The 18,788-nt window shown below is 55.2% G+C and overlaps 2 protein-coding genes across 7 annotated transcripts; both read left to right on the top strand.

Moving 5' to 3' along the window:
• Positions 1-31: 31 nt before the first annotated feature.
• Positions 32-6,783, top strand: LOC136372524 (uncharacterized). Its single transcript, XM_066337163.1, has 4 exons — positions 32-566; positions 5,518-5,610; positions 6,161-6,410; positions 6,686-6,783. The coding sequence occupies exons 1-4, from the start codon at positions 32-34 to the stop codon at positions 6,702-6,704; spliced, it is 897 nt and encodes a 298-aa protein (XP_066193260.1). The 3' UTR covers positions 6,705-6,783.
• Positions 6,784-10,306: 3,523 nt separating this feature from the next.
• Positions 10,307-18,784, top strand: SLC20A1 (solute carrier family 20 member 1). Of its 6 annotated transcripts, none has more exons than XM_066337145.1 (11): positions 10,307-10,464; positions 10,604-11,064; positions 11,152-11,292; positions 11,392-11,477; positions 12,725-12,821; positions 14,395-14,514; positions 15,995-16,243; positions 16,335-16,884; positions 17,134-17,319; positions 17,574-17,658; positions 18,119-18,784. In XM_066337145.1, exons 2-11 carry the CDS (start codon positions 10,749-10,751, stop codon positions 18,278-18,280), a joined length of 1,992 nt encoding a protein of 663 aa, XP_066193242.1. In that variant the 5' UTR covers positions 10,307-10,464; positions 10,604-10,748; the 3' UTR covers positions 18,281-18,784. The 6 variants fall into 6 exon arrangements, with proteins under 6 accessions (XP_066193242.1, XP_066193244.1, XP_066193247.1 ...); XM_066337146.1 differs by having other exon boundaries at positions 10,311-10,436; XM_066337147.1 differs by lacking the exon at positions 17,134-17,319.
• Positions 18,785-18,788: the final 4 nt, after the last annotated feature.

The raw sequence follows: 18,788 nt of genomic DNA, 5'->3' as shown, positions 1-18,788 counted from the left end.
CGTCCCCAGTGTCCCACTCCCCATACTCTCCATGTCCCCGGCCTCCCCCTCCCCTCGCCATTCCCGGCTCTGCCCCCACGGAGAGGGGGCGGAGGGGCGGGGCTGCAAGAGCCGCTCCGAGCCTGCAGGTGGCGCCCAGGCTCCGCCGGCGCCCTCGGGCGCGGGAGCGGAAGCGGAAGTGGCGCGGGCCGGGTCCGTGGTGGCGGGCGGGAGCGGCTTCGGCGGTCCCGGGCCTGCTCCCTGCGTTCGGGGCTGCGGGAGCTCCCCTAGCAGACCCCTCGCTCCTGCCTCCGGTCTCTGGCCTGGTGTCACCCCGGCCACTGTGACCCCTCGGCGCACTCCTCCCCTGTCGGGGCATGGGTTTATCCAGCCGTATGCGTCAGGTTTGGTCCAGAAAAGTCCTGGGACAGACTGTAAATCAAAAATTATTCTATCAGCTGCTCCCCTTGATCGACTTGATCAACACTGCGACCATCCAAACAACTCACCCACCAGACATGCCCGGCAAATCCGTCTCTCCAGGGAAGAGAAGGATGTTGGGGGTGCCATTTCAACAGCCCAGAGAGGTACCATCCGTAGTCCACCCTTTGTCTGCGGGTGGAATTGCTCTATCGCAGACGGTTGGTCAGACAGAACTTGTCGTTGGTTCTGTGCTGGCTGTCCTGAAATCACCTCGTGCCCTCCGTGGGCTTCAGCAGAGCTCCCAGGAGGATCTGTTTCATAATCTTCCAAGGGATAGAGCTGAGGCTGAGAGAGTTGGTAGTTCTCAGAGTCTAGGTACTTCTTTTCAATCAGTCAGACATAAATCCTGTTAATGAACGTTTTAAAGTCTATACTAACACTGGAACATACTTTGCCATGTGTTGTTAAACGTGTGTTTACAACTCTGCAGATACTTTTCTGGTTATTTTTAAGTTGTCTAAGGAACTAGCTGAAAGTAGTAAAGAATTTTATCCAAAACCTGTCTACCTGGAATTAGTGCATTAAGCTTCTGTTAAATCTGAATACTGAGACTTGGGGCTGGACACATTGTTCATCTACACATGGGAATAAAACACAGCATATTAAATTTCTTTTGGGAAGGTGGAGTTTCCCTTCCCCATCACCCAAGGCTTCACTTGATGGCTGTGACTTTTCCAAAAGCTCAGAGAGGAGCCTGGTGACTCCATCAGCCAGTTCCCTCAGAGGCCCGAGATGCACTTTGGCAGTACATGCTGCTACTTTTGCTCAGCCCTGAAATTCTGGGCTTTTCCTCTTTCACTCTGTCTCTCAGGCAGAGGAACAGTGTGGCCCCGAGGGTGGTGGGCAGTGTTAGTGCAGCTGCTACAGAGATGGGAGCCCTGAGAAAAGGACAGTGGTCAGGGTGGGGCAGTGTGGGGCAAGGTTGATGCCAATGGAGACTGCACTTTCCCAGGATCCACGCCTGGGATGGGGTCCAGAGTTTGGATGGGAAATGGGCAACAAGGAGGGATGAAGTATCCAGGTATTTTCTGGTCAGTGCTGGAATTAGTTTTTCTTCTTATTCCCCCACTCCCTACCAATTCAGCCAGACCAGCAGAGGACGATCCCTACCTGGCCTTCAGCTGATCTCTTTGCCACTCTTGGGGTGATCTGCCTGCAGCAGTGAGGCACAGCTGAGCTGCAGAGCAAAGTGCAAGGGACACCAGGCAGGGTGCATTGCCCTGAGGCTTTGAAGGGTTTTGCACTCACACCTGTCCCCACTGCAGGGAACACTGCTCATGTTCAAGATGAAGGTGCTGTATCCCTTGTGTGTCCATCCCCGGCCCTGTTCCCCCATCTGCCCTTGTCCCAGGGGCTCTGTGCTGCTTTCTGCATGAGGCTGTGGCCATAGAGTCTCCCACAGACCTATCAGATCTGGCTACTTCCCACAAGGCAGGGGACAGGGCTGCCACCTGTGCCTCTGTCGTCCCAGCTGGCCATGCCTCAGTCCTGGGGACAGCTCAGTAGCCTCTTGGGGCTTCTGCTTGTCTGGGGCTCAGCGCAGCTCCTGCACGTCTTGGGTGCTGTTCTCCAGTGCCCCCGGTACTGCCTTCCCCTCCCACACAAAACAATTTGGAGAACCAGCTTTTAATGGAACACAACCGGGAGTAAATATCTCATAAAGTTACAATCTATCACAATTCCACACTGAAATGTACCCACGCCTCCCACCCCAGTGCAGGCTGCCAGAGCCTGGCACTTGCCAGGAGCGGGATTTGGCCCGGTGCTCTTCTACTTCTCCTCCCATTTTCCATGTGCCCTGTGCGAAGCTGGGACATGGTAGGCCAGAGTAGTGGTGAGTCCCTCTGTACACCCCAACACAGCCTCCAGGGCTCCATCCTGCCAGTGGTGACTTGCTCCAGGCTCAAGACAGTTGGTGCTCTTGGAGACGCTGCAGTGTGGCTGAGCAACTCTTCTGGCAGTGAGAGCAAGCCACCATCTCTGTGGGGGATAGCTCCAGGGTCTATCTGGATAGATCCACTGCTGGGATCAATCATCCTGTCTGACCGGGGAGCAATCTCACAGGATCCCCTTGGGCAGTGCCTTGAGGAGAATATGGCTGCCCTGGGCCATGTGGCTGCCGGGGGATGCCCCCCCAGTGGTGGCTACGATGGATATTGGCAGCACCATGGGGGCTGGGGCCACCTCTGTCTCTCTGACTTTCTATGTTGGTACCAGCAGGGTCCCCAGGTATGTGAGTCACTCCTCTGCACTTCTTTGGCAGGTGATGAGGTGTTGTGATGGGCCCCTCCTGTCTGGGCTGCCCCAGGGCAGTGGCACTGTGGCCCAGCATGGAGGTGGCCAGCGAAGGTGGGTTGGTGCTAGTCCACTGGAGACAGAAGCTCTGGGGGGTGAAGAAACAGCTGCATGGTGTCCCCCCTGGGCAAGTGGGATCTGTGCTGGGCTGGGGGGAGCCTCAGGGGCACCTGTCGAGCTGGCCTCCATTGCAGACGTCCCCCAGCTTTCTGCCAGGCACATGAGGTGCTAGTGGCAAGGGCCGGCCTGGGTGCTGCCGGGTCAGTGGGATGGACAGCAAATCAGGTAGGAGACAGGAGAGGTGGCCCCAAGGAACTGCTTGCTCTGAGCCGATGACTTTTCTGTGTCTTGTGCTCTGCCAGGGAGGAGGTGTACTAAAATCTGGGAGGGAGAATGGCTGAGACAGCTGTCTTGAACTGGCCAAGGGAATACTCTGTGCCATAGAGCATCATGCCCAGTATGGGGAAGTTACCCAGAACAAATGGCCTATAAGGGTTTGGGGACTGGTTTGGCATGGGTTGGTAGATGGTGAACAGTTATAATGTCCATCACTTGTTTTCTTGTGTGTTCTCTCCCTCTCACAATTTTTTTTTACTGCATTTCAATTATTAAACTGTTTTTATCTCAGCCCACAAGTTCTATTTTCTTTGCTTTCTTGAGTATGCTCCTTACTCCATGAGGGGAAAAGTAAATGAGCAGCTTCATTGTGCTTAGTTTCCAGCTGAGTCCTTTTTGATGACTGATGTGGAGCATAAAAGGTTTGAGATAATTCCTAGGTGCCAGCTCCTGATTCCCCCAAGGGAACTCCAGGAAGTATTAGGTCCATGTTCAGGGCAGGTCCACACTAGCAGCTGCCTGACACCCTCAGGCACTTCCAGGAGCACTGTGATTTGTTCTGGAGACAGGTGAAGTCCCAGGTGGTCACTGCAGAGTTTTCTAGAGCAGCTTTCCAGAGAATCCTGTGTATGCTGGGGAAGGGCTGAATCTGGTGTCTCTGCTTTGACCCGTCACCAGCACCTGGGAAGTATTTGGGCCCCCCATGGATATGGCAGAATGTTGCTGGTAGAAGCCCCCATGAGGTCACAAAGTGCCCTGTGGAACCGCAAAGCCAGGGCCTGGTGTGCAGTGTAGCTTGGGTGTCAGGAGCTTCAGCAGTAGTGGCAGGAGCAGCAGCAGCAGCAGCTGCATCATGGTACAGGCACGGTGGACCCTGACTCTCATCCTCCTCCTGGTGGCCCTGCCAGTCCAGGATGTTGAGGCTGCTCTGTGGCAAGCACAAGCTCTGGGTAGGTAGGCAGGCCAGGGCAAGCACCCAGCTCTGACAGATCCTAATGAGCAACAGTGACTCAATTCAACTAACACACTTTCTCTCTAAAGCGCTGGAGCGTGAGGCTGTGCGGAAGGAAGTGCCTCAGGAAGGTCGTCAGGCAGTGACAGTCCCTGGGGAAAACACCAGGGCCTTTCACACAACAGGTGTGTCGGGTAATCCGCTATCCTTTGGCCGTTCAGACACCCGGGGATCTGCCAAGATCCCCGGGTGTCTGCAGGCTGTGCCCTGGTGCCAAACTGTCAGTGCAGAGCCAGTGCTCTGCTGGCAGCCAGGAGCTGCTCTGGGGTGATTGTCACCTCTGGAGTGCAGGTTGTTGCTGTTGCTGTCCTAGGGGTACACACTCAGATGCTCTGTGGGTGCAGCAAGATGCTCACCACCTCTCACACTCCATTCTTGGGCACTTCAGAACTTTGCTCTTTTGGGAATGAGGCCACCTGGACACCCCTCAGCAAATGATGGGAAATGTGACTCTGGATCTAACGTCCTTCCCCCAGCACCTGCATCCCAGACTTTGCTGTGAGACCCTGGAGGCCCTAACACAACAGAGAGGGATCCCTCCTCAGAACTGGGGTCCAAAGGGGTGCACTCTCAGATCAGCATGGCTTAAGGGGACCCTATATCATCCTCCTGCAAACTTGTGCCTGAGCCATGCTGCAGCTTTACTTTTCCCTGACCCTTGGCAGTGCTAGCCAACCCTGGGGAGGGCCCCCATGCCAGGATATAGGAATACTTCCAAAACTATCCAGGCACTGGACAGCCCAGCCACAGGTTGTAAGTGGGAGACAAGTCCTGAAAACTGGGGGCAGGCAAATGCTGCCCGTACTGCAGAAAAGGCAGTAAGGGAGAGGGAAGTCCAAGTATCTCTCTAGAAGGCCTGACTGCATCCCCTTGGGGTGTGGGTGCTGGGCTGTGGAGGCAGAGCTGGGGGTGGCTCTCCTTGACACAGGAATGGGTTTAGTCCATCTCACTCCAAGGAGCTGTGTTCCCCCCATGCTCCCTGTCCAGTCCCTTGAGTCCTGTCCACAGGGACAGCTATATCCTTCAGCATCAGAGAGTCTCCATCCAGGGCAGCACCTGCCAAGCCTCAAAAGGGAAGATGGGCAAGTGCAAGAGAAAATGTGAGCAAATGTGAAGGATCTTCAGGAACAGGGAGAAAAGCCTGGGTGTGTGATGTTCTTCCATGATCCTCTTCCCTGTTCTGTTGTTCCTTCAGGACAGATGGTGCTTCAGGGTGTAAGGGGAGCTTCTTGGGGGGAGTCTGGTTGCAGCTGTGGGCACAGGCAGGGCTTTCCCAGCTTCTTGGTTGGACCCTGCACTGGAACTTCCCTGGCACTGCAAGAGTCACTGATCAGTCCTGACTGACTGCACAGCCTGGGCACTGTTTCCAGGGTTTGCTGGGAGGAAAATGCAAATTTATTCTTTCCATTAAGGTCCAGAGTATCAAGATAGAAGGGGACAATCTTCCATAGAGACATCCAAAGTACTGCATGAAATCCTGAGGGAGCTGAAGATGATAGTAGGAGGTGGGTACACTCCTGACAAGCACAATCGGGCAGCAGAGGTTTCAGGTGCATGTAGGGGCACACCGTAGCTCCCCCCCTGCCCACACCTCAGACCCTCACTGTAGGGACTTTCCATGTTATGCATGCCCTGTGGGTAGTGGTGAGCTGCAAGGGTGGTCCACAGTCTCAACTGCCAGTTGTGTCTCCAGCTGAGTCCCAGGGACTGTGTTTGCCCCAGTCAGATCATCCCTGGCTCGAGCACAAGAGAAATTGTGGACACATGTGAAGAATCCCCAAGAACAGAGAGCAGACACTGGAAGAACTGGACTGTGGCCACTCCAAAGTGTAAACAAAGCTGAGAGGAGAGAGGGTCCAGAGAGCAGGGACTTGCAAGGCCTTTCTGAGTTCCCTTGGTTTCTGCTGCAGCCGTGGAAATGTTGCCATCACAGAATATTCCCTCATTCAGAGATGCTAGTGAAGTGGGAAAGAACATTTGTTGGTAATGTCAGCCCTCTGGTGAGATTGCCAGAGGTGTGGCAGAACCCACTAACGTGCACAATTGGTCCTCCAGGTGTGAACAGCCTGAGCCTCAACAGCGCTGTCAGCAGGAGATCCGCCAGCACCGGGAACGGCAGGGCAGACACAAATGCTGTGGATAACGGGGCGGACCCAAACGCTGTGGTGGGCAGGGCAGACACAAATGCTGTGGATGCTAATTCTTTCCAGAAGTACTGCATCGAAGGCATCGTGGCAGTCCTTGGCTCGATGCTGCTGGGAATGGTGCTGTGTTGTGTGCTCCATGTGTGGAGGAAGAGGAGAAAGTAGGTTGGTGGGGCAGAGGGGAGCTGCCGGACAGGTATTGGGTGGCATGAGGCATTTTGAGCTCTGGTGCTCTGGGTCACTGGTGCCCCGTAAGTCACTGTGGAGACTGATGCTGTGAGCTGGCGCTCCGTGCTCTGCTCAGAGTTCTCTGGTCAGAGTTCTCAGCTCCCCTCTGCAGCAGGTGCCCACAGCCCGCGGGTGCCCAGTGCTGCTCCGGACCCTCACACCCACCCTTGTGCCCTGGCCGGGCCTCAGCAGCTTCCTCTCTCCACAGGCACCTCACAGCTTCCTGAGCCAGTTTGGAGCACCCAACCAGCCAGCCAGAAGCCAGCAGAATATTTGGAAGAATATAAATAAAGAGCAGCAGCACAATCAATTGTGCTGTATTAGCAGCAAACTCCCATGGATGCCACTGTGGGGCCTGGGGGTCTTGTGGGTACTGAGGGGGTGCAGGGACTCCATGATGCCTCTGAATTTAACTTGCCACTGATTCTAATTGATTCTAATATGATTTCCACTATATGTATTATCCCTGCTGTAAGCAATACAGTGACCCTGGACACGACCCTTTGTTGTGGTTTTGCAAATTCGTATTAATTCCACATGAACATGAGAATTTCTCTATGCAGGTGACCACACACTGGAACAGATTGCCCAGGTTGTGAAGTCTCACCCACTTGTGATATTCCAGGACTGTCTGGACATAATTCTCTGCTGCAATGTGCTCTGGATGACCTTGCTTTAGGAGGGAGGTGGGACCAGATGACCCCACTGTTTTGTCCCTTTCAACCTTATTCACAATGTGATTCAAGTTTGTTTTCACTAATACCTTTGCCAGTGATTCACCAGCACGTAGTGAGTGGCAGGGGTCTCCCATGCAGGGGAGGCGCCCAGCAAGATTTCTTCATATGCTGGGCACCATCTCCTGGAGAAATCTATGGCAAAGAAAGGAGCTAGATGAGTGAGCCGGGGCAGACCTTGACAGGACTTTATCCATTCCAGCTTATTGGAACACCGGGAAAGGGTGGGCTGCTCCTCTGTGGAGCTCTGCCGCAGGGCCCCTGTGCCTGGCTGATGTCCAGAACAGGCACTGAGTGCTTCTCAACCTCCAGCAACACATAAGAATATTTTATATATATTCTGTTCTATACCTTTTGTCATGATATATTAGTACTCTGTGGTTCATGCATTTATTCTGAGCCTGCTTCCCTGTTGCTCCAATAAGCCAAACTATTCATGAATCTGGATCGTGTTCCCATGGAACATGACTGCACTTACAGTGTTCATCTGGTGATACAGAGAGGGGCAGTATAGGCACATGTGGCAGGGGTGTGAGCAGTGGAACAACTTTTGGGGTGAGGTAAGGAGAGAGAGATCATTCAACAGTTAAGTCATGGACAAAACACTTGACTCGGGAAAATTAATTTTAATTTATTACCAATTAACAACAGAGTAGAACAACATGAAATAAGAGGATCAGTCAGGAGTGGAGCTCAGATAGGCAGCAGCACCAACCTCTGCGGTGCTGGGGGTTTCCAGAGGCCGCTGGTGACACTTTAGAGGTCCATAGTGTGCCAATGAGTGCTGGGATGCCCAGTGATGCTGTTGAACACCAGGGTATGTGCAGGGACCTGTAGGTCAAAGCCGGCACCAGGACTGGGAATGCTGATGCCGAGCAGGTGGATTTCGGGGCAGGCTCAGCATCCATCAAAGACTCCCAATGCAGGAGTTACTCGTGTTAGTGGGGCAGGAGGATGTAGCCCCTGGGTCTGTATGTGAGATGGCCACAGGCTGGAGTGTTTCTCAGGGCTTTTCCCAGCAGCTCCCCGAGTGCTGCCTCACTGCTTGAAGTGCCTCCAGTGTCACAGTCCCACTGCTCAGGAGCAGGGCTCGCTGTAGGAGTGAAGCTGACAAAGGGTCTAAGGATCCCCTCCCAGTGCTGGGAGCCTGCAATGTATTGTTCTGGGGGCATCTCGAAGGGCCACCCAGCCTCTCCTTCCCAGCACATCCCTGGTCCTGCACCCCATCTATTCAGTTCTGTACCCATGTGGTCAGTGCTGCTCCCCATGTGCATGGCTCTGTACCCCCTTTTGCTCAGTGCTACACCCTTCCATGCTTGGCCACACACCTGTGCACTTTGTGCTGTGCTCCATGTTTGGTGCTGCACCCCATGTACCTGTTGCTGCACTCCGTATGCCCTGTGCTGCTCCCCAGACCTGCCTCTACTCCTGCAGGGGTGTAAACACACTTGGATCCCTTCTCAGCTTTGGGGGTACAGGATTTTGGAACCTGGGGGCCCAGAACATGGATCCTCCCAGCTTCATCCAGGGACTCCTGCTGCAGTTTCCTCCTCAGTTCACACACCTAGTGCAGATGGGGACACCCAGTGGTACAGGAATGTGCAGTGGGGTCATCCCCTGCTACTGCTTTGGTGAGCTGAGAGTGGCAAGGGGTCCCCAGGCTCCAGGTACATGTCCCTCCTTATCCCCCAGGCCCAGCCTGGGCTGTGCTATGGCTCTGTGCACCCAGTGCTGCACGTGGCTCGGGACACAGGGCCCATGGGGACACAGGACGGACTCTGGCCGGGTGACGCAGGGGCAGTGATGCAGCAGGGCTGGGGCACCCTGGCCACTTCCCCCCCGCACCAGGTGCCATTTGCAACCCCTTGTCACTAGTGTCCCCATGACGCGATGGCCCAGCCGTGGCCAGCCCCCAGCCGGTGACCCATGCGGCAGAACAACCCCTGGCGACACACCCCAGCTTCCTGTGCTGGCTGACCTGCTGCCCTGGGGCTGCCTGTGGCCTCTGACCACTGAGCCGTGGTTCCTGCTGGGCAATGATCACCCCAAGATGGGAATGGGCACTGGCGCTCACCCTGCTCAGGGCACATGTGTGCCCCCAGCAAATGCATGTGCATGTGTATATGGGGCTGTGTGCACACATATTCATGGAGGGCTGAGTGCTAGCTGTGTGCAGGAGCTCACCCCCGCCCATGTCACCCAGGCTGGAAGTTCTGGGTGAAACACAGTAGGATCTCCTGGGAATCTCCTGGGACCTTGCAGGATCCCCTGAGCTGCCACCACTCAGTGGTGGATGCTGGTGCCACGGTTGATCCTGGTGGGTACTGGTTTCTGTGCCCACGTGTGGCCCTTGCTGAGGCCAGTGGGTATCCCTGGGTTGGTGCTGGTCTCAACCAGAGAAGCGCAAGGCCCACATGTGTTGTCAGTTCGAGAGTTGTGGGAGTGGGACTCAGCCATGCTGGAGTGCCAGCCCAGTGGTCAGCAGCTCAGTGCCTGCCTGGGCTGGCGTTGCACTACTGCTGTGCCTGGCATGCTGGAGCCAAGCAGAGCTTGTTCCACATGTGGGCATGCACACCCATGCCAAACCGTGTTGGGCTATGCTGAAGCCCAGTCTGGGCCCTCACATGTGCTGGGCTGTGCCCGTGCCACATTGAAGCAGAACCCACACCGGTGCCAAGCCGTGCCAGATGTGCCCGAACCCAGTCAAGGCCACACCCGTGCACGGCTGAGCCAGACGATGCCAGGGCAGAGTACAAATCTGAGTCAGGATGTTTCACACCAGTGCTGAGCCGTGCCAGAGTGGAGTCAGCCCACCGTCGGGCTGGGCTGTGCCGGTGCCGGGCTGGGTTGGTGCCGGTGCCGGGCCAGGCCACGCCACCCAGTCGCCGCGCCAGCGCGGCCGCCCAGGGGACACTGAGCACGCACGTGGTTCTAAGGCGCGGTGCCCGCGCGGAGGGGCGGGGCTGGGCCCGGGCCCCTTGCTCGGCGCTACCCAATGGCGGTGAGGCCCCGCCCTTTCCCTCGCCGAGCGGGCCAATGGCCAGCGAGGGCGGTGCCGGGCCCTGGCGGGTCTGCGGTCACGTGGGAGCGGAGGGCGGTGTTAAAGTGAGCCGGGCGCTGTGGCCGCATCAGTCTGGTCGGCGCGGGCGGGCGGGTCCGGATCGGGCCTGTCGTGAGTGAAGCGGGGGAGCGGCAGCGAAGCGAGACTGTGGTTGAGGCTTCTTGGTGAGCGCGGCCCGGCCCGGCCCAGCCGGTGAGCGGAGATGACGGGCAGGGGCGGACACACACATGGCGGCGAGAGGGGGCGGTGGTGCGCGCGGAAGCGGCCGTTACCGGCGGCGGGAAGGGCTGGTATCCCGTGCTCACCCTGCTAAGCTCTGTCTTTCCCGCAGGATGAAGAGTGGCGGAGACCATGGCGCGGCATCCAGCCCCCAGCCCCTACGACCGACGGGCCCGTAGGACGTCGCAGCCCCGCCGAGCCCTATAGCGATCCCTCTATTTAATTTAATACCTAATTTATTAACCCATCGCCCCGCTATGGAATCGACTTCCGCGGTGCCCACCGCCCCTATGGCTGACTTCCTCTGGATGCTGGTCCTGGGCTTCATCATTGCCTTCATCCTGGCCTTCTCTGTTGGTGCAAACGACGTGGCTAACTCCTTCGGCACTGCTGTGGGCTCGGGGGTGGTGACCCTGCGGCAGGCCTGCATCCTGGCCAGCATTTTTGAGACGGTGGGCTCCGTTCTTCTGGGAGCCAAGGTCAGTGAGACCATCCGGAAGGGCTTGATCGATGTAGAGATGTACAACTCCACACAGGAGGTGCTGATGGCAGGTTCGATCAGCGCCATGTCTGGTAAGGAGCAGGGAGGTCACAATGTAGGGGCAGTATGTCCCAGGGTGACCTCGTGATGGCTTTCTTAGTAGGCTGCTTCTTCTCCAGGATCTGCTGTGTGGCAGCTGATGGCTTCATTCTTGAAGCTCCCCATTTCTGGTACCCACTGCATTGTTGGAGCGACCATTGGCTTCTCACTGGTGGCCCAAGGGCAAGAAGGTGTCAAGTGGTCTGAGCTGCTGAAGATTGGTAAGTCCAGCTGGCAGGACCACCCCAGCCGTGGACCCTGTGTGCCCCTGGGCTTTTTTTTCCAGTGGCAGGATGCTGATTGTGCTTCCCACTTTCTAGTGTTGTCCTGGTTCATCTCACCTCTTCTTTCGGGCATCATGTCTGCTATCCTGTTCTTCCTCGTCCAGAGGTTCATCCTCTGTAAGGTAAGGTCTATCTGCCCTGTTTTCTTACACTTTGGGGCTCTTGGCTGCTCTCAATGGACTTGTTGGTTTGTTTATGGTCACCAAAGCTTCTGGGGTGGCACATCCTGAGGTGTATGTATTGGCACTAGGGGAGCCCTTTGGGAGCTCTAGAGGTCAGAAAAGGGGGCTTGTGGCCACTCCACAGAGTGGACCTGGAGGGTTTTGGGGCATCACCTCCCCTCTGAAACATGGGAGTTGTCTTTCTGGCTTCAACAGGAACAGCCCTCTTTCCCAGTAATGAAGTAGCCCAGAATTGATAAGACCAGGGCTGTCAGCTGGGCTGTTCCAAAATCTTGGTGTAAAGATTTTTCTCCTTGGGGTGAGCTGTAGGTAAAGGTGGTGACCCACAGCCATGGCTTTTCTCAGCTGGGAAGGAGCTGAGAATTGTTCCTGGGGCTAGGGAAAACACATTCTTTCCACCTGAGACCCCAGTTATGCAGAGAAACTCCAGCATTTTCTTCTGCATATCTGAGGTTAAATTCCTTTTAACTTTTATCTCTAACGATTTAAGACATATTAAGATCTTATCACTGGCAGCCCTTTAAAACAACTCAGCGTCACCCCTGTCACAGTAACCTTGTGTAACCAGCCTCCCAAAGTGGGGTTGGCCCTGTCACACTCCATTCTGGTGCTAAGCAGTCCAGTTGCTCTGTGCTGCTTGACATTCAGGATGACTTGGTTTGCTTGTACTGATGCCAAATCCCAATTGCTGGGCAGCAATGGGGATTAAGTGCTCCTGCTGCTGGGGTAAAGGCCTTGCTGCCAGGTATGTGGTCAAATAAACTCCTTTGTGAGTAATAGACTTTTTATTTTGTTCAAGTCATCTGGATAGGGGTAAAAGCTTTGAAAGTTTTTGAGGAGTTGAAAGAAAAATGTAGGTGGAGGTGACAGTTTGGGGAGCCAGGGAAAGGGTTCAAAAGCTAGGTAGAGATGAGTTGTTCCAGGCTTGGAAGTGCTGGAACCCTTGGCTGGGCCTGCCCTAGCTCCCTGGGGAGCCTTGTGGGACCCAGGTGTTGTGCTACCTCCTGACCTCCCAGCCAGGGGGGCATTTGACTGTGGGTTGTTCCCTAAAGGCTTTTGGGAGCTGTCATCTGTAGGTGACTGAGGGCACAAACCTCTTCTGGAAAGAATCTGTTGCTAAGCTGCTCTTTGGCTGCTGCACAGCCCCCCCAGTCTACCTCTCTACAGCACTGATACGTGTTTTCCAGGCAGATCCTGTTCCAAACGGCCTGCGAGCTTTGCCTGTCTTCTATGCTTGCACTGTTGGAATCAACCTCTTCTCCATCATGTACACTGGGGCGCCCTGTAAGTGCACAACAGAATGCTTGAACCTGAATTTTGAAATTCTTTCTAAAGCCTCCATTAAATGCACGATTTACCCCTTTTTTGCTTTACAGGGCTGAGATCTCCTAGAAGGCGGCTGGCCTGTGCCGGTTACAGAAGGCGGCAGGCTAGCCTGCACTGTCTGGGCTAGGTAGTTGCCCAACCAAAGAGACCTGCTCAAACTAAACTCCTCCAGACCTTTCTCCTTAGACTTCCCAGGACTGGCCAATAACATGACTTCCCCTTCCCTTCTCTTACCTGTGCTAAAACTCAGGTATCTGTTGAAGAGACTCTTCAGGCTGCCAGTGGTGGGGCTAGGATCAGGGAATGGGGCTGCACCTCCTGTTTCATCCTGTCCTTAAAAGCAAGCTAATTACTCTTGGCGAGGAGAGTACTCTTGGCCTGTGTGCTGCAGAGTCTTGAGATTCAGTTGAAAAAGTCAAACTGAGATGCTGTGTTGCAGGGGACAGGTCACGACCAGGACTAAGCAGGGACAGGTGGATTTGCCTGTGGAGACAGAGGTTCTGTCCCCTCTGTTGTTTGCTGGGATGACTCGGCCTGAGCTGTTTTTTGGTGTGAGCGTGGGTTTCCTGTTGTGGAGGAGCCTCTGGAGGTGGGATGCAGGCAGGCAGTGCTGGCTTTGGCAGGGTTTGCTCTGTAAACAGTGGCTGGAAAATTTTTTGGAGGGATGTCAGCTTCCCCTTCCCTGGGCTCTCCATGGGGTAGAAGAGGACAGGCTGCAGTGATGCTGCTGGGGGCACTGAGGCTGCTCCAAAATCACTTGATCACTTGGCATGTCCAAAGTGGATCTGTGTTTATTCTGAGTCCTGAACTGCTGAGTGAGCTCTATAGGTTGCTCGAGCACAGGGTTTGCAGGCAGACCAGTGGCTGGGTGAGGTGTCTGGGCTGCTTCAGGACCAGTAAGTCACTGCCTGTAGCAGCAAATGCAGCATTTGGATAGCCACAAGCACCTGATGCCCTACCTGGGGTTGTGTGATGTCAGTCCTCTGCTCAAAGTCAGGCTGCCTGTGAGAATGCTCCTAAGTGGGTCATGTATCATCTCAGATGCCATGAAGCCTAAATTCCCATTGACTGCAGGAGCAGAAGAGCTACCCTCCCCACTAGCCAGCAGGGCTGGTGTGCTCCAGAGGGAGCAGCTCAAGCTTCTGTGTCTTCTCCTGAGTAGGGAAACAGCACCGCTGCTGCTGCAGCCACACTGAGAGGTGTTTTTTTTTCCTTTGACATTGCAGCAAATGAGGAGACAAGAGCTGTGTAGAGCCCAGGGCATGCCCCACTCTGTGCAGGGTTTGGCTGGGGGAAGGAGCTGTGAAGGGTCAGCTGCTTTTGGGGATATGACCTGTGGGGCTCAGAGAGTATACCTGGAGTCTTAGCATGGTTAGTGATGCCTTCCCAGCAGTGATGTCTTCTCCCTGGCAGGTGGATTAGCTCAGGGCCATTGCAGGTGATGGAGCCCCTGTGCCTGGGAAAACCAGAGTCATATATTGAGGAGGGTTTTGCCCAGAGGTTTTCAAAGATTCATTGTTTTATTTCCTAGTGCTGGGCTTTGACAAACTTCCTCTGTGGGGTATCCTCCTAATTTCGGCGGGGAGTGCTGTTGTCTGTGCTCTTGTCGTCTGGTTCTTTGTATGTCCGAGAATGAAGAAGAAAATCGACCGTAAGTACCATGTCCCTCTGCAATCCTTGGGGAAGGGCATGCTCTGGCTGACTGACTTCTCTTCCCGGTGGGAGATCCCATTAGCTGTGGGCCTGTTATTAGCAGAATCCTCATCTTTGCTCAGAGATTAACCTGCTCTGAGTCACTGGGGCACTCATCACTGGGCTCTGGCTGCTCTCAACCCAAGCACCCCAGGAGCAGCTGTTGTGCTGCTGAGCAGTGTCTGGGGCTCATTGATCTGCAGGGTGATCTCTCATGGAGCTGTGGGCAGTATCAGACAGCTTGTCCCACTCTAATAGAGGAGAGAGAAGGCAAGAGACAATGTGCCTGTTGTAACCTTTAATCTTCTCGTACCTGCTGAGCAATCCTTGGCCTGGCTGGTGCAGATCACAAGTTTAAAGCTGATGAAATCCTTTCCCTGTAGCAAAAAAAAAAACCCAAAACACTATTGAAAGGCATCCAAAGGATCAGCCCTGAGCTTTGCCTCCAGAGCAGTGCTTGGAACTGCATGTGGTCGTGAATATCAATGATGTGTGCAAGCTGGGGCCTTGGGAATTGGTGATGAGGGGATGTCCTTGTGCTGGTGTAATTGGGGTATGACTAACAGCTTTATGGCTGCTCTTCACAGTCCTCCAGTTGTTTAACTTAACTCCTGCCTGTGAGTGGGTTCTTCTGCCTGTCAGACATGCTCCCTGCCTGCCCACAGCATCCCTGGGAGGAGGTGGGCATGCAGGGGGAGATAGTTCTGCTGGGACTTGATGCCAGGATGAAGGATTGATGCCACAGCCCAGGCCCTGAAGGAAACAAAGTGACAGGGAAATGGTCATGTTTATGACAAGAAGGTGGTTTTGGTTGTTTTCTGAAGGAGCTGACATCATGTTTTCACCTGGAGAAAACATGCTTTTCCCGTTAGAGGCGGAGGAACAGCCTCAGCTTCCACAGCCGGGTGCTACTGGCTTGGCTCCCTAGGATGGACAGGAAACCAGGCTGCCTTTGAGAGGTGGAGACCAGCTCCTGTTTGGGTTTGTCATCTACCAGTGGAAGCTGGAGAGGAGCCCAGGCTGGAGCTGCTGGGCTGGTAGAGGAGCTGGGCTCTTCTGGGCACCTGTCAGCTTCAGGAGTCATAGCCACTCCAAAAGTGGGTCTAGAGCATCCCACTGCCCACAGGGATGGGACAAACATGACCTAAAGAGGAACCTCTGCACTAGACATTACTGACATAAAAGCCCTATAATGGTGTTCACCACACCCCGTGTGGGTGTGTGTGTCTAAAAATAGGGGATGAGCTGGCTTAGATGGTTTGGCTGTTGTGCCCGGGACAACGTCTGACTAGCCAGCAATTTCCAAAGTTCAGGATAGGGAGGAGCTGTAAATTTTATTTGGCTGCCATAAATCTGAGTAGCAAGGAGTGTGTGGGCTTGCTGCTGGCATTGGGTGCAGTGGTGGAAAGGGATTTGATGGTGGCTGCCCCTCTTCACAGGAGAGATAAAATCAAGTCCCTCTGAAAGCCCTTTGATGGAGAAGAATGTTTGCCCAAAGGAGGAGCAAGAGGAGGCCAAGATGACCCCGGGCAATGCCAAGGGCCCTGCTGCTGATGCAGGGTCGGCCATTCCCCCCCAGGCAGTGCTGGAGGAGAGGATGGTCTCCTTCAATGTGGGGGAGCTGGAGGAGGCCCTGGAGCAGGAGAGGCTTCCCAGCCTTGATCTGAAGGAAACAAGCATTGACAGCGGTGAGTAGCAGGGGGTGATATGGAGGTAAGACTTTCCCAGTGCCAGGCACCCCTTGGTGCTAACCCTTTCACCTGCTGTCCCTACTGGCAGGAGCTGTGCGGCTGCCCAATGGCAACCTGGTCCACCTCAGCCAGGCAGTGGGTCACCAGCTGAGCTCAGGTGGGCAATACCAGTACCACACTGTGCACAAGGACTCCGGTCTCTACAAGGAGCTGCTGCACAAGCTGCACCTTGCCAAGATGGGGGACTGCATGGGGGATTCTGGGGACAAGCCTCTGCGGCGCAATAACAGCTATACCTCCTACACCATGGCTATCTGTGGCATGCCCCTGGACTCCCTGCGTGCCAGGGATAGTGAGGAGGGGGAGAAGCTGAGCTGGTCTGTGGTGGACACTAAGAAGAGGGTCCGCATGGACAGCTATACGAGCTACTGCAACGCAGTGGCGGATGCACACCCAGCTGCGGACGTGGACCTGAACACAGCCCAGGCAGAGCTGGGTGCCAGTGACCACAAGGGCAGCAGTAGCTCCCTGGAAGAGTGGCATGAGCAGGACAAGCCTGAGGTGTCCCTACTCTTCCAGTTCCTGCAGATCCTCACGGCCTGTTTTGGCTCCTTCGCTCATGGTGGCAATGATGTCAGGTCAGTGGAGTTAGTGGGAGCCAGGGAGGCTGGTAGCTGGGGCTAGTGCTCACAGAATTATGGAATCACAAAATAGTTTGGGATGGAAGGGACCTTAAATATCATCTTTTTCCAAGCCCCTGCCATGGACATGTTCCTCTTGAACAGGTTGCTCCATGTGCCATCCAACCTGGCCTTGAACACTTCCAGGGATATTCTATCTTGCCAAGAGCCTTTGGCCGTCTAGACCAGATCCCATTTCTCTTCCAGCAATGCCATTGGGCCCCTGGTTGCACTCTTCCTGGTCTATCAGACGGGCGATGTGGCTACCAAGGTGGCAACTCCCATCTGGCTGCTTCTCTATGGGGGTGCAGGGATTTGCATTGGCCTGTGGGTCTGGGGAAGAAGAGTCATCCAGACGATGGGGAAGGACCTAACTCCCATCACGCCATCCAGGTAAGGGCTACCATGGAGCAGAGGGGATGTTTCAGGCAGCATGAGAGCTGCATTCTGCTCCAGGAGCCTCTCTCCCTTCTGTCTTGGGGCATTTCAGTGGTGGAGCTGGAGTCTGTGTAGCTCCAACACCTTGCTGCATCCTGGGGGGTTTACTCGGGAGTCTAGAGAGCCAAGCTGTGCTGCCCTGAGCTGTGCCCACTGGGTGTTTTGGGGTATCCAGTGCCCCTATTCTGATCTGCTTTCTGTCCCTGCAGCGGCTTCAGCATTGAGCTGGCATCAGCGCTGACAGTGGTTATTGCCTCTAATGTCGGCCTCCCAATCAGCACAACCCACTGCAAGGTAAGAGGGGTAGTGGGGAAATGACTTTGGCTCAGTGTGAGCTCAGTGTTCTCGAATCCTGGTGCTCGTAGGGCTGAGCTATGGGGGAGGCCCCACTCTGGGCTGCTGGTCACTGTCAGCTCCCAGCTCTGCTGCTGGCATCTCAGTGCAAGGTGGCAGTGGCTGCCCAGCCTCGGGGTGGGTCCCTGGGGCACTTGGGAGATGATGGGAGAGTAAAACCCCTTTCATGGTCCCCTAGGCTCTCCCAAGAGGCTATGAGAACCCAAGTGCTGTGAGGTTCTGGTCCTGTCACCCCTCTGGGGTGGCAACTCCTTTTCCTGCACTCCCTGCCTGTGCTCTCTGAGGTCCCCACAGGCTGGGGCAGGACCCAGGGTTCTGGCCTGAGGGGGAAAAGGAGTGCATGTTTGAGGGGTGCAGATGCCTGCTCTGGTACTGAGCAGTGCCCTCATTCCTTGGGCAGGTGGGCTCAGTGGTCTCAGTGGGCTGGCTGCGCTCCAGGAAGGCAGTGGACTGGCGCCTCTTCCGAAACATCTTCATGGCGTGGTTTGTCACTGTCCCCATCTCTGGCCTCATTAGCGCTGCCATCATGGCTGTCTTCAAGTTTGCTGTCCTGAAGGTGTGAGGGCACCAGGGCTCCCAGTGCTCATGCTTCCCACTGCTGTCCTCCCTCAAGGAGCCACTGGGGCTCCCTGCTGTGGGGTGGCGGCTGCGCCCATCTGCGCATAGTGCTGTCACTGAAGTATCGTGTTGTTTTTTTTTTTTTTTAAATATAACTGTCTTGGCGCTAATATTGTTGGGGGGTATGCTGCCATGGCTGTATCTGCCCCCTGGTAATGCACCTTGATCTGCTGTAGCTGTAGATAAGCAGTTACTGGGGGTCACTTTCTCACTTCTACTCCCCCCCTGCTGGTGATTTCTTGGGGGAAGGACAGAGGTTGGTCCTTGCCTGCCCTGGAACAAAGGGCTGGGTAGCCGTGGGGGTACCCTTTGTGCGGGCTCTGCAGTGTTCGGCTTTGCCTCCATTGCCATAGTGCTGTGGACACCATCCTGCTCGGGGGCCCTGGGGGCTGCCCTCTGGCCTCCTGTCACTGCTGCTACCTCGGACTTAATAAAGATTTCCTTCGTATGCC

Source organism: Sylvia atricapilla, chromosome 28, assembly GCF_009819655.1.
Source record: "Sylvia atricapilla isolate bSylAtr1 chromosome 28, bSylAtr1.pri, whole genome shotgun sequence".
Lineage (NCBI taxonomy): Eukaryota > Metazoa > Chordata > Aves > Passeriformes > Sylviidae > Sylvia > Sylvia atricapilla.
The sequence above is the reverse complement of the archived record's forward strand: the minus strand, read 5'-3'. Positions and strand labels throughout refer to the sequence as shown.

Excerpts from the sequence above, each read along its gene's own strand:
- LOC136372524 (XM_066337163.1), top strand. The coding sequence starts at position 32 with ATGTCCCCGGCCTCCCCCTCCCCTCGCCATTCCCGGCTCTGCCCCCAC. Across the intron at positions 567-5,517 it reads CATTTCAACAGCCCAGAGAG|GTCCAGAGTATCAAGATAGA; the intron begins GTACCATCCGTA and ends CTTTCCATTAAG. Across the intron at positions 5,611-6,160 it reads GCTGAAGATGATAGTAGGAG|GTGTGAACAGCCTGAGCCTC; the intron begins GTGGGTACACTC and ends TTGGTCCTCCAG.
- SLC20A1 (XM_066337145.1), top strand. The coding sequence starts at position 10,749 with ATGGAATCGACTTCCGCGGTGCCCACCGCCCCTATGGCTGACTTCCTC. Across the intron at positions 16,244-16,334 it reads GGAAACAAGCATTGACAGCG|GAGCTGTGCGGCTGCCCAAT; the intron begins GTGAGTAGCAGG and ends CCCTACTGGCAG. Across the intron at positions 17,659-18,118 it reads TCAGCACAACCCACTGCAAG|GTGGGCTCAGTGGTCTCAGT; the intron begins GTAAGAGGGGTA and ends TTCCTTGGGCAG.